Genomic DNA, 14,298 nt, shown 5'->3' with positions numbered 1-14,298 from the left:
ACTTTGATCATATTTTAATTTGTTCCTCTTACTTTTTAGAAAACTTGCAAAGTTGTGTGCACCCTGCCATTCAACATCAGTCTAGGGCAGTAGTTCTGAACCTGTGGGTGTCCAAGTGTTTTGGCCTACAACTCCCAGAAATCCCAGCCAGTTTACCAGCTGTTAGGATTTCTGGGAATTCAAGGCCAAAACATCTGGGGACCCACAGGTTGAGAATCATTGGTCTATGGGATGCATCTGTTCTGGAGAAGTAATGCATTTTAATTGCCAGGGTTCAGTGCTATGTAATCCTTGACTCCTTGGAGAGGTATCAGCACACTTTGGCAGGGAGGGTTAAAGATTAGTTCTCATGATTCCATAGCATTGAATTATGGCAGTTAAAATAATAACTAACTGAATTAATTTTACAGGGTGGATCTGGTATGGTCAAACTTCGGCCCTCCAGGTGTATTGGACTTCAACTCCCACTGTTCTTAACAGCTTTAGACCCCTTCCTTTCTCCTCAGAGCTGCTTAATCTTAAGGGCCAGAGTTTGACCATGCCTGGTGTAAACGCACCCTCAAACATTTTTCCTGTATAAGACTGAGCAGAAAGTATAACTCTGGCTTTCTAAGTCAAGATCCATATAGCACTAGAACATGAAACAGAAAATTCTATAAGAATCCCTCCTCGTATCCAGATAGAAAATCTCTATAATATAACTATGTATTCTTTATTTATTTTATTTAAGGTGTTTCTACCCCGCCTTTCTCCATGGCTGGACCCAACGCGGTTCACAGCACATAAACACACAATATCAACAATAAAACATCAAGTTAAAACATACTAAAAACACATATATGATAAAAACCAACTTCCACCTCCTGCTATCTCTGCTTCTTCGTTAACACCCAAAATCTGCTGATACAGGTATCTCCATCAGTGTGCATAATGATAGACTGCCCTTATTTGTGTGAATGCCAATGAGGATGTAGGAAATGATAGTAACTCCATATGAACTGACAGATTTGTCTACTCTGGCTGAATAGCCCACACTGACCATGAAATTTCTGCTGGCTGTCTTCATAATGCCCAGGGACTGTGTTAAGGAATGCCAGGTAATGCTCTAGAATCTGGCTGAAACTCCAGAGTCTCCTGCAGTTTGGGCACAATGTGAAGAGCTCAACTGGGTCCAATGTGGACTACTCTATTGTTGACGTGGGACACTGCTGCCAGCCCCTTTTTATTATGTTCATCAGGGGAAAAGGAGCTGGATTGACTCCTTGTTGATGGCTCAGGCCTATGTAGTTGTTGCCACTGCTTCATGGCTGCTGAGCAATGAGATAGGTAACACACAGTCTATGTCCTATTGTGGCAGCAATGCAGCAGAGTCTGAATGATCTAGTTGACTGAACTCGATCGAACATCGCTGGTCTGTTACCTTCCCCTCTGTGTTGCCTCTGCTGAATGGTCACAGAGCTCTGTAAGAGCTCCTAGCCATTTATTTACTTATTTATTTATTTACTGTATTTATATTCTGCCCTTCTCACCCCGAAGGGGACTCAGGGCGGATCACATTGCACATTTAAGACAAACATTCAATGCTATTACATAGAACAGAAGCAGAGACAGACGTAGGCACGGGCAGGCCTCAAACTCATGACCTCTTGGTCAGAGTGATTTGTTGCAGCTGGCTGTTAACCAGCCTGCGCCACTGCCCGGCCACTGAAGGCAACCTGTACTGACATCAACGTGGGCATCCGGATTGCTCCCCTCCTTCTCCCTGATTGCACAGACAACGCTGCTGATTCTGTGTGGGGCATGCACGATTGCCAGGAGATTTTCTGGAGCTCTGTGGTCATCTGACAATGGCCAGATTGAATCGGTTTCAGTCCATCTGGACTACTGCCACTACGGTTGACCATGGACTGAGTAAACTATGTAGCTTCTAGGGCCAGTTTGTAACATTTCTGTTCTGAACTGGTGCCATAATAGGCAGCCACTGTTGATGAAACCAATATGGTCTGCAAAGAACATTGTGCACCTAGTGATTTCTTTTATGTTGCACTGGGGGGAGGGGGAGGCATCAAATATGCCTGCATCATGATGCAGAGACAGAGACCAAAGATATAGGCCAACTCCCAAGTTAGAGGCCAGTTGCCAGTGGTAAGTTGTTATGATCAGCTGCCCCTGTCTGCAGTGTCCCCCACCTCCGCCAGGAAAAATGGGATTCATGTGGGTATGATTCAGCATTTCCTCTGCGTGGGAGAGAAAGAAAAGCAACAGCGCTCTGGGGATATCCTCTGCACTGTTGCTTTGGTCATGCCATGTCCCAAGCAAAGAACATAATGCAAAAACGGCCTGTCCAGATACTCAGGGCATGACAAGGTCATCCAATTGTATGAGCAAGGATGAGAACATCTCTCAGATTCAAATCTGTTTTTCTCCAAATCCCACCTGCATTTTCATCCCATCCCTGACTCATATCAGGTTTTGCAATTTCATTTTTACTTCCTGCAAAGGCATTTGGAAAAGGGAGGGTTTTAAAACATTTTTTCAAAACAAAATTTTCAATATATGCATGTTTGTGTAAAATTTCCTCATTAGAGTAAAGGCCTTTTTCATTTTCAGCAGTTCACATGTTAACCATTCACATTTTTAAAACATGTACATGGTTATTTCTCTGAAATGCCTCAGAAATATATGGATCTCAGAGGCCAAGTGAACTTTTGTCTTGCAATAAATGTTGTAATGTGTAAAATGAAAATTTCTGTTGAGATTTTTATCTCCCAATGAAATTCCCTTCCATCTCCAAATGTGGGAGAGACTTTTCATGGGGCAGCCTACAGTTTCATAGCAAGGAAGAATGTGCAAACAAGTATGGATAAGGATAACAGATTAATTTCTCCTATTCTGACAAACACAAACAAAGGAAGAATTAAGGAATTGCATGCTATGATTATTGTCCACTCCACATCATAGTTAGTTTATTTATTTATTTATTTATTTATTTACAGCATTTATATTCCGCCCTTCTCACCCCGAAGAGGACTCAGGGCGGATCACATTACACATATAGGCAAACATTCAATGCCTTTTAACATAGAACAAAGACAAGACAAACATAGGCTCTGAGCGGGCCTCAAACTCATGACCTCCTGGTCAGAGTGATTCATTGCAGCTGGTTGCAGCTGGCTTTCTCTCCAGCCTGCACCACAGCCCGGGCTTCTAGTGTGGTAGTGCCTCTTACCATCAGTGTTTTGCAAACTCTGGTCCTCCACATGCTTGAGATTTTGGCCTCTTCTACACTGCCCTATATCCCAGGCCTGTAGTACCTCTACTATCCTCTACTGAACAGCTTGAACCAAAAATTGTTGAGATAGGTATTACCAGCCAGTAAAATAGAGATGAGGCCTCCATTGCTTACCATTCTCCGACTGCCACCAGGCCTTCTTACGATGTGGTGCAAAAGTAGTGATCACATTCTCAATCCGATGGCTGTTAGGATTTGACGTGGGATCATAGGGCCGGCGAGAGTCACAAACAAAGCACTTTTTCTCATCCTGTAAGAGATACAGAGTCATCTAAATGTGGGGTTGTGCATGTATGACAAAACTGCACCCTATATATTAGACATGGGCAAACTTGGGTTTTATCGGCTGTTAGGAATTGTGGGAGTTGAAGTCCAAAACACCTGGAGGGCCCAAGTTTGCCTATGCATGCTCTATATAATGAATTTGACATAGAAGTTAGCATACCTTCTCTACTGCGTTTTATCCTCACAACAATCCTATGTAAATAACTTGGGCTGAATGTGTGTGTGAAATAGAGAGACAAGAGCTGTATTCATGCTAACCAGAGGGTTGGCAGTTCAAAGCTACGAGTCGGGGTGAGCTCCTGCTGTTAGCCCTAGCTTCTGCCAATCCAGCAGTTTGAAAGCATGCAATGCAAGTAGATCAATAGATACTGCCTTGATGGGAAGGTAAAAGGGCGCCCCATGCAAAAATGCCAGCAATATGATTAGAGATGTCTATGGACAACAGGCTCATCAGCACTGAAAAATGGAACAAGAGAATCTCTCCTTGGCCGGAGTTAAGCATCGACTCAGATGCCGGAGATGAAAGAGGGATGCCTTTACCTTTGTCTGTGTATTGTATATTGTTGTTGTTAATTGTGTAAAAAGCATTGAATGTTTATCTTATATATGTATTCTGTAATATGCTTTGAGTCCCTCCGGGGAGATAAAGCGGAATATAAATATAGTGTATTGTATGGTACAAACTTAATGCATTTTAAAGCCACCTTAACTGCCATGGCTCAAAGCTCTGAGATTCTGAAGTTTGGACTTTTGTGAGAATGATTCTGATAGCACAACAATGACTTTTCTAAGCAGGAAAGGCAAACAAACGAAGTCTGGATGCTCAGTTGTCTCTTCACAGATGCATATGGCCAGCCCTCCATACTCACAGACATGATTACTCATGGATTTTATTAAAATGTTAACTTGAGGAATCTTAATTTTTTTCTAGTGTGACTCTATGGCCAGCTTCTGTCATAAAGAACACCTCTAGGAATCTCTGGGTTCTTCAGTACGATACAACTAAAGTGGACAATATAATCATGCTGTGGAGAAGCTAGATATTCCTAGATAAGTATTCTCTCAGTAGCAATGTTATTATTTTCAGTTTTTCACTTTTGCAGGAGTCCTGTGCCCCTAGATTCAGTGAATGAGGGGGGATGGTTGTAGTCTAGTTTGGCACTGACACATCCACTGTAATTCGATACAACCAATGCAAGACTCACCTGCAAATGGCTGACAATGCAGTAGGGCTGGCGATGTCGCAGGCCACAGGTGGAGGTAGCGGAGAGGCGGTCAGCCCGACCTACCAGCAAATCTCCTGTGCTTGGATAGCAACTGCCTTGGGAACAGCCATGGGGATGCTCGGGATCTTGGCACAGAGCTCCCCCCAGTACTGCAGGAACATGGAAAATCAAGGAAGATTGAAGTAATAGAGAATAAGAAACACAATGACAATGTTGAACTGGCATGAAGGAACAAAAGAGATTCCATCCCAGTATGAAAGCAATGAACCTTGATAACAGTATGTAACACAATTGTTCCTGGGTTATAAATGTCATTTCCTAATTGCTTCTATCATAAAAACATGAGAAAAGTTTATTAAACTGCAAGCACTTTGTTTTTGTGGGACATCCTGCAGCACATTTTGCTATCGCTTTTCAATGAATATCTCATAGAGTCTCAACCAATTCAACATAGTTAGTGGCAGACACAAAAATGAAGTTTCTGGAGTATAACAACTACTTTCAGACTAAGTAAGTACCACACAAACAAGAAATTACAATTTCAAACCAGAAACAGAATTTTTTTTTCAAATTTTGTTACATAGTGCAATACATTTAAATATATTATTTGGAAGAGGGTGTTGCAAGTGTGGAACCACTACCATGAAGGATGGAAGCTGTTTTGTAGATCTAACAGCCTACCTTTCTATTTCTAGGGTCAGTTATAGTTGGCCAGTAAGTCCAACTCCTTGCACAATGCAGGATCTCCAGTTAGACACTGATTATCTAAGTCTAGTCTTCCAGGTATTCTGGATTTCAGTTCCCAGAAGCATCAGCTGCCATGGCCAATGTCCAGGGATTCTGGGAGCTGAAGTCCAAAAGACCTGGAAAAGCAGAGTTTGGGAAACACTAAGCTAGAGCAGCATCTTTTTGAAGGCAACCACGCCACCTCTCTTGGCTCCACTGCTGAACCGCTATATTTTACAATCAGAGGCATCAGCTGGATGGTTTCTATGCTTTGAATATAAAAATTGAGGGATACCATGTCTTGCAAGATAGTTGAGGAAGAGAAGAAATAGAGTAGAAATTGTGTTGTCACTGGGTTGCTGTCAGTTTTCCGGGCTATATAGCCATGTCTCAAAAAATTCCCAAAACACTAAAAAAAACCCAGGGAAATTCCAGACAGCAAACAATTAGGGGCAGATAAAACCTCCCAACAAAGAATTCCCCCAGACAGGAAGCAGCCAGGCTTTAAAGCTGCAAGGCTATTCAATGCCAAACAATGGCAATCAAGGTGGCCAAATGCAACATTCACACTTGCCTCCAACAGACAAGAGTTCTTTCTCCCACCCTGGACATTCCACAGATATATAAACCCCACTTGCCTAGTTTCCAACAGACCTCACAACCTCTTAGGATGTCTGCCATAGATGTGGGTGAAATGTCAGGAGAGAATGCTTCTTGAACATGGCCATACAGCCCGGAAAACTCAGAGTAAAAATTATTTTCAAAGGCACATCAGGAATTTGTTGGAAAGCCTATGTTTAGCAGACAGAGTCTCCTAGAAGATGTTAGGACTGTTGAAATCCCTCATAACTACCAGTTCTTGCTTCTTACAGATTTCTGAGATGTGTTTCAGAAAGCATAATCCACCACTTCATCTTGGTTTGGTGACCTCTACTAAACCCCTACCACAATGCTTGCTTTTTATTTCTTTTTTATCTTTTAATTTACACAAATTAGTTCAGTTTGATGACTTGCATGGGCTTCTGTACAAGTGAAATTCTCCTAAAGTTGTAGTTTTACAAGGTTGTTAGCCTTCTCTACTGAAACGAGCTAGTACCTAACCAAAATACATCTCCCAGAAAGATAGAAGATTATACTAAGGCGTTGAGTGAGGTTGAGAGAGCCTCAAAATATTAAAAAGAAATTGAAACAGTGCCAGTGAATGCCATAACAGATCACCAGTACTTAGGAGACTGTGAGAAATGTAGACTAATAGCAATCTCAGCTAAATACTTTCAAAATTCCACTCATTTTCGAACCCAGTCATGTAGCTTACTTATTTAACAATAACCTCCAGTGACCACAACTAGATTTATTTCTTGATAACTGTGCAGAATATTACCACTAAAACCACAGAAATTTAAAAGTGTTCATTTTGGCTGGATAGTACCCAAATGAAACAAAATGCTACTCTTATTAATACTGTGTTTAGATTTTCCCTGCCGTCACATTCCTGAGGAAACGGTAATAAACGTGTATTTGATTTATTCCATTTGATTTGGGGACAATAAAGGTTTTCCTGCATAAACAATATATGGCTCTTTCCATTTGATCTACTGTTTTCATTCCCTTATTTTCTTTTCTCTCCTGACAATATGCAGGCAGTCAGTGGAAAACACACATCCTACCCTTTTGCATTCCAGGGCCCTTGTTCTTTCCACTTGGCCTTCCGTCAAGTTCCTTTACTCATACAATCCCACACTTGCTCACTTCATCGCCACCTACCACTATATCAACTGTTTGCTTGTCCTCCACCTCACCCTTTTGCTCACACAAAAATCAGAATTCCAGGGGGGTGAGGAATGAACAAACAAAACATACACATCTGTGAAAATTAGAAAATGTAGACACCACTGGGATTCACAGCGATAGGTACTGAGTGAATAATTTGGATTTTGTTGGTTCAAAGATTTTGTTCTTTATCTGGTTCTTTTATCATTCAGATTTACAAGCCACTTTTCAAAATAATACTTTAGTCAAAGCTTATTAATCAAATGTGATTATTTGTTCTGGGATTTCTGTCACTCTCTTTCTGAAGCACAGGCTCACTTCCTAGGCAAATATCTCACTCCACAGATAGAAAAGGCATTTTATTAGGAAAAAGAGACACCATCTACCACAGTTCCTGACTGAAATTCCATAGCCGAGATAGTTATTTTGTTGTGTGTCTTGAAGTCAGTACACACCTGGAATACTGTGTCCAATTCTAGGCACCACAATTGAAGGGAAATGTTGACAAGCTGGAATGTGTCCAGAGGAGGGCAACTAAAATGATCAGGGGTCTGGAAAACAAGCTCTATGAGGAGCGGCTTAAAGAGCTGAGCATGTTTAGCCTGCAGAAGAGAAGGCTGAGAGGAGAAATGTATAAATATGTGAGGGGAAGTCATAGGGAGGAGGGAGCAAGCTTATTTTCTGATGCTCTGGAGATAAGGACGTGAAACAATGGCTTCAAACTACAGGAAAGGAGATTCCACCTGAACACTAGGAAGAATTTCTTCAGTGTGAGAGCTGCTCAGCAGTGGAAATCTCTGTGGTGGAGGCTCCTTCTTTGGAGGCTTTTAAGCAGAGGCTGGATGGCCATCTGTCAGTGGTGCTTTGAATGTGACTTTCCTGCTTCTTGGCAGGGGTTTGGACTGGATGGCCCATGAGGTCTCATTCAACTCCATGATTCAGAGGGGGGACCTCTTTGTCTTCTATGATTCTATGATTCTCAGTCATGTCCAACCCTATAGCGACCTATCAAGAGGGCTTCTTTACAAGATTTGTTCAGAGGGGAGCTCTCTTTGCCTTCCTTTAAGGCTGAGAGTGTGTGACTTGCCCAAGATCTATGGCCTGTCCTGGATGCAGCACAGAGGGCTAACATCTGCTGTTGTGGAAGCTGCTCAAAGCCCTTTTGGCGTCCCCGTGGCAAGCTAGCTTGTCCATGCATCATCAGCGCATAGCCATGTTTAAATATTTGAAAGAATGCCACACAAAGAAAGGAAGACCTTCCTGTTTGGCAATGGAATATGCTGCCTCAAACTGTAATGGAATTTCCTTGTCTGGAGGTTTTTAAGCAGAGGCTGGAAGGTCATTTGTCAGGGGTGCCTTGATGGTGCTATTCCTGCATGGCAGGGGTTGAACTTGATGGCCTTTGTGGTTTCTTCCAACTCCTGATTCTATGTAATCACCAGAAGTGATGTTGCCAGCAAGGCTCTGCCAGGAAACCACTTCTGGGTGATGAAACAGTGGCAGATCTGTTTGATGTGTTGGACAATGAATCACTTCAAATCCAGCCACTGCTAGCTGTCACCATGTCAATAACACTTTGGAGGTTTTTTTGGAATTTCCAGGGAAACCTTGATTCTTGTTGTGGCTGATTAACAACTGGAACAGCAGCTTTCCTGCAGAAATGTTTGTATGTTGTGTGGACTGCTAGAAATAAGTGCAGGTGAGTACATTTTATTTGGTATGTAGAGACATAAGGTGAGTCTCAAGAATGGATAAGCACCTGAACATAAACTCATAGAAGAAAAAATTAAATGCCAAGATATGGAATGGAGGATGCCTGGCTCGACAGCAGTGCATGTGAAAAAGATCCAGGAGTCCTTGTGGACAACAAGTTAAACATGACCCAACAATGTGATGCGGCAGCAATGAAGGTCAATGTGATTTTGGCGTGCATGAATAGGAATCTAGTGTCTAGATCCAGGGAAGTTGTGCTACCCCGCTATTCTGTTTTGGTCAGACCACACCTGGAATACTGAGTCCAGTTCTGGGCACCGCAATTGAAGGGAGATGTTGACAAGATGGAATGTGTCCAGAGGAGGGCGACTAAAATTATCAAGGCTCTGGAGAACAAGCCCTATGAGGAGCGGCTTAAAAAGCTGGGCATGTTTAGCCTGCAGAAGAGAAGGCTGAGAGGAGACATGATGAGGGCTATGTGTAAATATGTGAGGGGAAGGCATAGGGAGGAGGGAGCAAGCTTGTTTTCTGCTGCCCTGGAGACTAGGATGCAGAACAATGGCTTCAAACTACATTCCACCTGAACATTAGGAAGAACTTCCTAACTGTGAGAGCTGTTCAGCAGTGTAACTCTCTGCCCTAGAGTGTGGTGGAGGCTCCTTCTTTGGAGGCTTTTCAGCAGAGGCTGTATGGCCATCTGTAGGGATGCTTTGAATGAGATTTTCCTCCTTCTTGGCAGAGGGTTGGACTGGATGGCCTGTGAGGTCTCTTCCAACTCTATGATTCTATGATTCTAAGTGAAAGAGACCACAAGGACCATCCAATCCCATGCCAGAAAGAAAAATACAGTCAAAGCACTTCACATTCAACAGATAGCCACCCAGCTTCTGCTTAAAAGCCTTTAGAGGACACTCCACTTCTGTGCTGCAGCCTCTGCTTTATAATTCATTCATCTAATTTATATTCCATCATTCCTATTATTGCTCAAATGTGTGCCCAAAATAGACCCCATTTTAGGACATGTTCCAGGATCCCAAGGGCCCCAGCCTTGGCCATGTAGGCTGCCTTGAGCTAATTTTTTCAAAAGAGCAAATTAGCACAATGATTTCTTTTCCTGTTCAAATCTGACCTTTAGGGCCTCAACGGTGCCAGCTCAGTGACCCCAATCTGACACAGAGAGATAGTAAATGCACCGGCACTGAATGACACTAGGCTTCTTTGCCTCAAAGCTGGATTTCTTTCCATCAAGTATAACATTCTCCACCCGCCTCACCATCCCTCCCTCCCTTCTCTCCCCACTGCTTCCACCTGCTTGTGTTGCTCACAGACGGGTGGGCCTGGGGGGAGAAATGTCTCAGCTCGCCTCCTCTGCCCTGTCTCCCCTCCATCGCTGCCTTCCCCTCCACCATAGGGCCTGGGAGCGGAAGCTGCAGCCCTGCCAGAAATAACCCTGGCGGGGACTAGGCTCTGTTGTTCGGCCAGGCTGGCCTTGTGCCAGGGACGTGGGGGCTGAGTTCGTGGGGAGTTTGGGAGCTGATGTATGCAAGGACAGGAGGCCAAAAGGGCACCGCAGTGCCAAGCAGGCACCCTCCTCATCCCCCAGGAAAGCTCAGGAAAGAAAGGCCTGGGTCCCTCTGGATGCCCGGGACTTCCCTTCCCTGAACATCAACACCTTCCCCCTCCTCTCCTTCACAGACTGGCAAGGAAGCCAATTCTTTTGGCAACGATCCCTATGTAGCTGTGGAAGGAAACACCCAAGGACCATTCCTAACTATGCTTGGACTTTCCCCTCACCCGTGTAGGATTGCAGCCGAGGCTGGAGCTGGGACAGGTGTGATGGGATCCTTCCTGTGTTGTCTCCCGCCTCTCTCGCAAACACACGCACATATCACTCTTTTTTGCATTACCGGCTGCTCCCAGGCACCGCGCCAGCCCTCCCTGAGCCTCAAATCCCCTGGAGTCAGAGCTTCAAAAGGAGCCAGGGACAAAGACTCCAGCTGGTGGGGTGGGTTGCGCAGCTGCCCCAGGAGTGAGGCTGGTTGGGGTTCAAAGAAAATCCACAAACCACACTCCAATTCTGTAGGAAACAAGGAGAAGGGAGTGTGGAGAGAACTCAATTCCCAAAATGAAGGAGGATGGAGCCAACATTAAAAGGTGGCTAATTTGATTAATTGAAGCCTCCGGTGGCTCACTGTGTTAAAGCGCTGAGCTGCTGAACTTGCAGACCGAAAAGTCCCAGGTTCAAATCCAGGGAGCGGAGTGAGCGCCCGCTGTTAGCTCTAGCTTCTGCCAACCTAGCAGTTCGAAAACATGCAAATGTGAGTAGATCAATAGGTACCACTCCATTCCATGCAGTCATACCGGCCACATGACCTTGGAGGCGTCTACAGACAACGCCGGCTCTTCAGCTTAGAAATGGAGATGAGCATCAACCCCCAGGGCCGGTCACGACTGCATGTAACGTTAAGGGAAAACCTTTACCTTTACCTATTTGATTAATTATATTTATCCATGGTGCAATGGGTTAAACCTTTGTGCTGGCAGGATGCTGACCGACAGGTCAGGGGTTCGAATCCAGGGAGAGCAGGTGACTTCCCTATGTCAGCTCCAGTTCCCTATGCAGGGACATGACAGAAGCCTCCCATAGGATGGTAAAACATCAAACATCAGGGCGTCCCCTGGGCAACATCCTTGCAGATGACCAATTATCTCACACCAGAAGCGACTTGCAGTTTCTCAAGTTGCTCCTGACATGAAAAAAAAAATCAGTTCTCTGGTGAGCTCAAGGCTGTGGAAATCACTGAATCATAGAGCTGGAAGAGACCACAAAGGCCATCTAGTCCAACCCCCTGCCAGGCAGGGAAATATAAGCAAATAGATGGCCATCCAGCCTCTGCTTAAAATCCTCCAGAGAAGGAGACTCCATCACACTCTGAGGAGACAGCATATTCCACTGCAAAATAGCTCTTACTACCAGGATATTCTTCCTAATGCTTAGATCGAATATCTTTTCCTGTAATTTGAACCCACTGCTCTGTGTCCTAGTCTCCAGAATAGCAAAAAACAAGCTTGTTCCCTCTGTGAAAGAAGTGTGACATCTTTCAAATGTTTAAACATGGCAATCGTGTCCCCTCTCAGCCTTCTCTTCTCCAAGATGAACTTACCCTGCTTCCTAATAGCTCTCACTTTTTCCCACTTTGCTTTCCTATGAGTCCCTTTGGGGAGATAGGGTGGAATACAAATAAAGTCTATTATTATTATTCCTATCAGGACAGACAGCATGACTGGCCCAATTATAGCAAGTTGACTGAGACATTTAAAAAACTATCTTTTTAATAGCAAAACAACAGGGAAAACCTAGAAGAGAGACAAACTGGCAACAAGTGGATAATTACATAAACAGAAAGGAAAAAAGGAAAAATAAGAAAAAAGTATGAGATACTGTAATAAATAAATAAATAAATAAATAAATAAATAAACAAATAAATAAAATAAAATAATAAGAAAAACAACAAATTAATAATTTAATAGGTAAAAAGAGACAATTAAGTAAGAATTCACCAATAATTATAGGAAGCGTAAGAAGAAACGAATGAAGACAAAGAAAGAAGAAGGAAACAAATGAAAGATACCTCATCGGGAAAGCTGGGAAGTCCCAGATGTTTTTAAGTTAACTACTTTTTATATTTGATGCTGTGTTTTTTCTCTTTTTTTTTCTTTTCTTCTTTCTTTCTTTTTTTATTACTTCTTTCTCCTTCTCTATTTCTCTTCCCCCCCACGTCTATCTCTTCCCTCTCCCACTACACCGCTTTACCTGCCTATTTCTATATATTTTAAAGTATTGTATGAAAATTTTCAATAAAGATTATTAAAAAAAACTATCTTATTGTTTTATTGAGGATTACACAAATGAAAATATTAGACAACCATAAGAGTCATATTCACAAATACGAACTACAGCCTCGAATGCACATAAAAACATACACTGACATTTTAGGAAGGTATTTTTAAACCTCCTAATAATAGAATGGGAAGGACTAAAGCATGTCAAAAAGTATGAAACTGCTCAGAAGAACATGCCTAATATGGATCTGTTTTACACCAAAAAGCTTCTTCTGATATCCAAAGAGGTGGTTTTCTACTCTCTCCATACATGGTTAACAGAGGGTGGGATTACAGGGAAAGGATGATGGGAATAGTGGTATGCAAAGGCATTATGTTCTCAAACTTAAGCCGATGTGGAAGACTGGCAATTATTTCTTTCCCAGTGTGCCAGGGAATGGCACGAAATTTGTGCCCACTGGGTCGAATTCTTTCTTTCCTGGAAAATTGGCAGGGACCAGCATTAGTTCAGGGATCACTCCTTCAATTAGGAGGAGGATGGTGACTATGCCAAACAATACACAGCGAAGCTGCACAGCTATGTGAATGCTGTTAATGCCCAGTTTAAGGACCCAAAAGGAGGAGCTCTCAAAAGCTGAAACCTTTGCCAAAGAAAATAACAACTGTACGTCTTTTACATACCTACATAAATCCCTCCCCCTGACACCAACTTTCGCTCACTAATCATGTCTGTCCTATTGCCACGGCCCTCTATCTTTAGTTACAGAGACAGCTCAGGCATCTTTCTCTATAAATAATTAACTTGCTACACCAGATTTTGGGGTGTCCACTCAAAATAAAGTTATGAAGGGGGAAACTGGAGATGCAAGGACTGAGATGGATTATTTCACATTTCATGTACCAGTTCTGAGGAAAGAGAAATCCTAACTGTATCTGATTGTGTCTAATCTTTTTTTAAATTAATTCAAAATATATAAGAACAAGGAGGTCAGTATAAAGCACTGGTCAAAATATCAGACTGGGATTCTGAGATAACAGGATTTGAATCCTTCCACAGTCATGGAAACTACTGTACGAGCCTTGTTTTCAGTTTCAGAGGAAGGCAATGGTAAAACCCTTGGAAAGATTTTGTTAAGAAAATCCCAAAATAGATTTGACATAAGCCAGAAACAACATGAAGGAACACGACAATATGTCAGAATGACAAACTCTCCTTCAACGGCTTAATATGAGGCACATGACAATATAGTCTTACGCAGAGATACATTACAGCAATACTCCTTAAGCTACAGTATCTGATGTAGTGAGACATGCAATGCTTGCTACTAGTACCATTTTTGTAGCAGTGCCATTTTTATACCCATTAGCATAACATTTGTTTCTTGCAAGGAATGTATCTGTGCATAAAACTACATCGTAATGTAGTTTTATACCCATTAGTTA

At 42.8% G+C, this 14,298-nt stretch overlaps 1 protein-coding gene across 1 annotated transcript in view; it reads right to left on the bottom strand.

The window, feature by feature from the left end:
* The window catches only part of LOC100562869 (laminin subunit beta-2), a 73,502-nt gene that overhangs the window by 55,071 nt on the left and 4,133 nt on the right, over positions 1-14,298 (bottom strand). Inside the window, exons 2-3 of the mRNA XM_062973773.1 lie at positions 4,783-4,952; positions 3,407-3,542 (exon numbers count right to left, since the gene is read on the bottom strand). Of these exons, the coding sequence (XP_062829843.1) occupies positions 3,407-3,542; positions 4,783-4,952 (306 nt within the window). The remainder of the gene's footprint in view (positions 1-3,406; positions 3,543-4,782; positions 4,953-14,298) is intronic.

The sequence above is a fragment of the Anolis carolinensis genome, chromosome 2 (assembly GCF_035594765.1).
Source record: "Anolis carolinensis isolate JA03-04 chromosome 2, rAnoCar3.1.pri, whole genome shotgun sequence".
NCBI lineage: Eukaryota > Metazoa > Chordata > Lepidosauria > Squamata > Dactyloidae > Anolis > Anolis carolinensis.
Note: the sequence above shows the minus strand (reverse complement) of the source record. Positions and strands in the feature narration are given on the sequence as shown.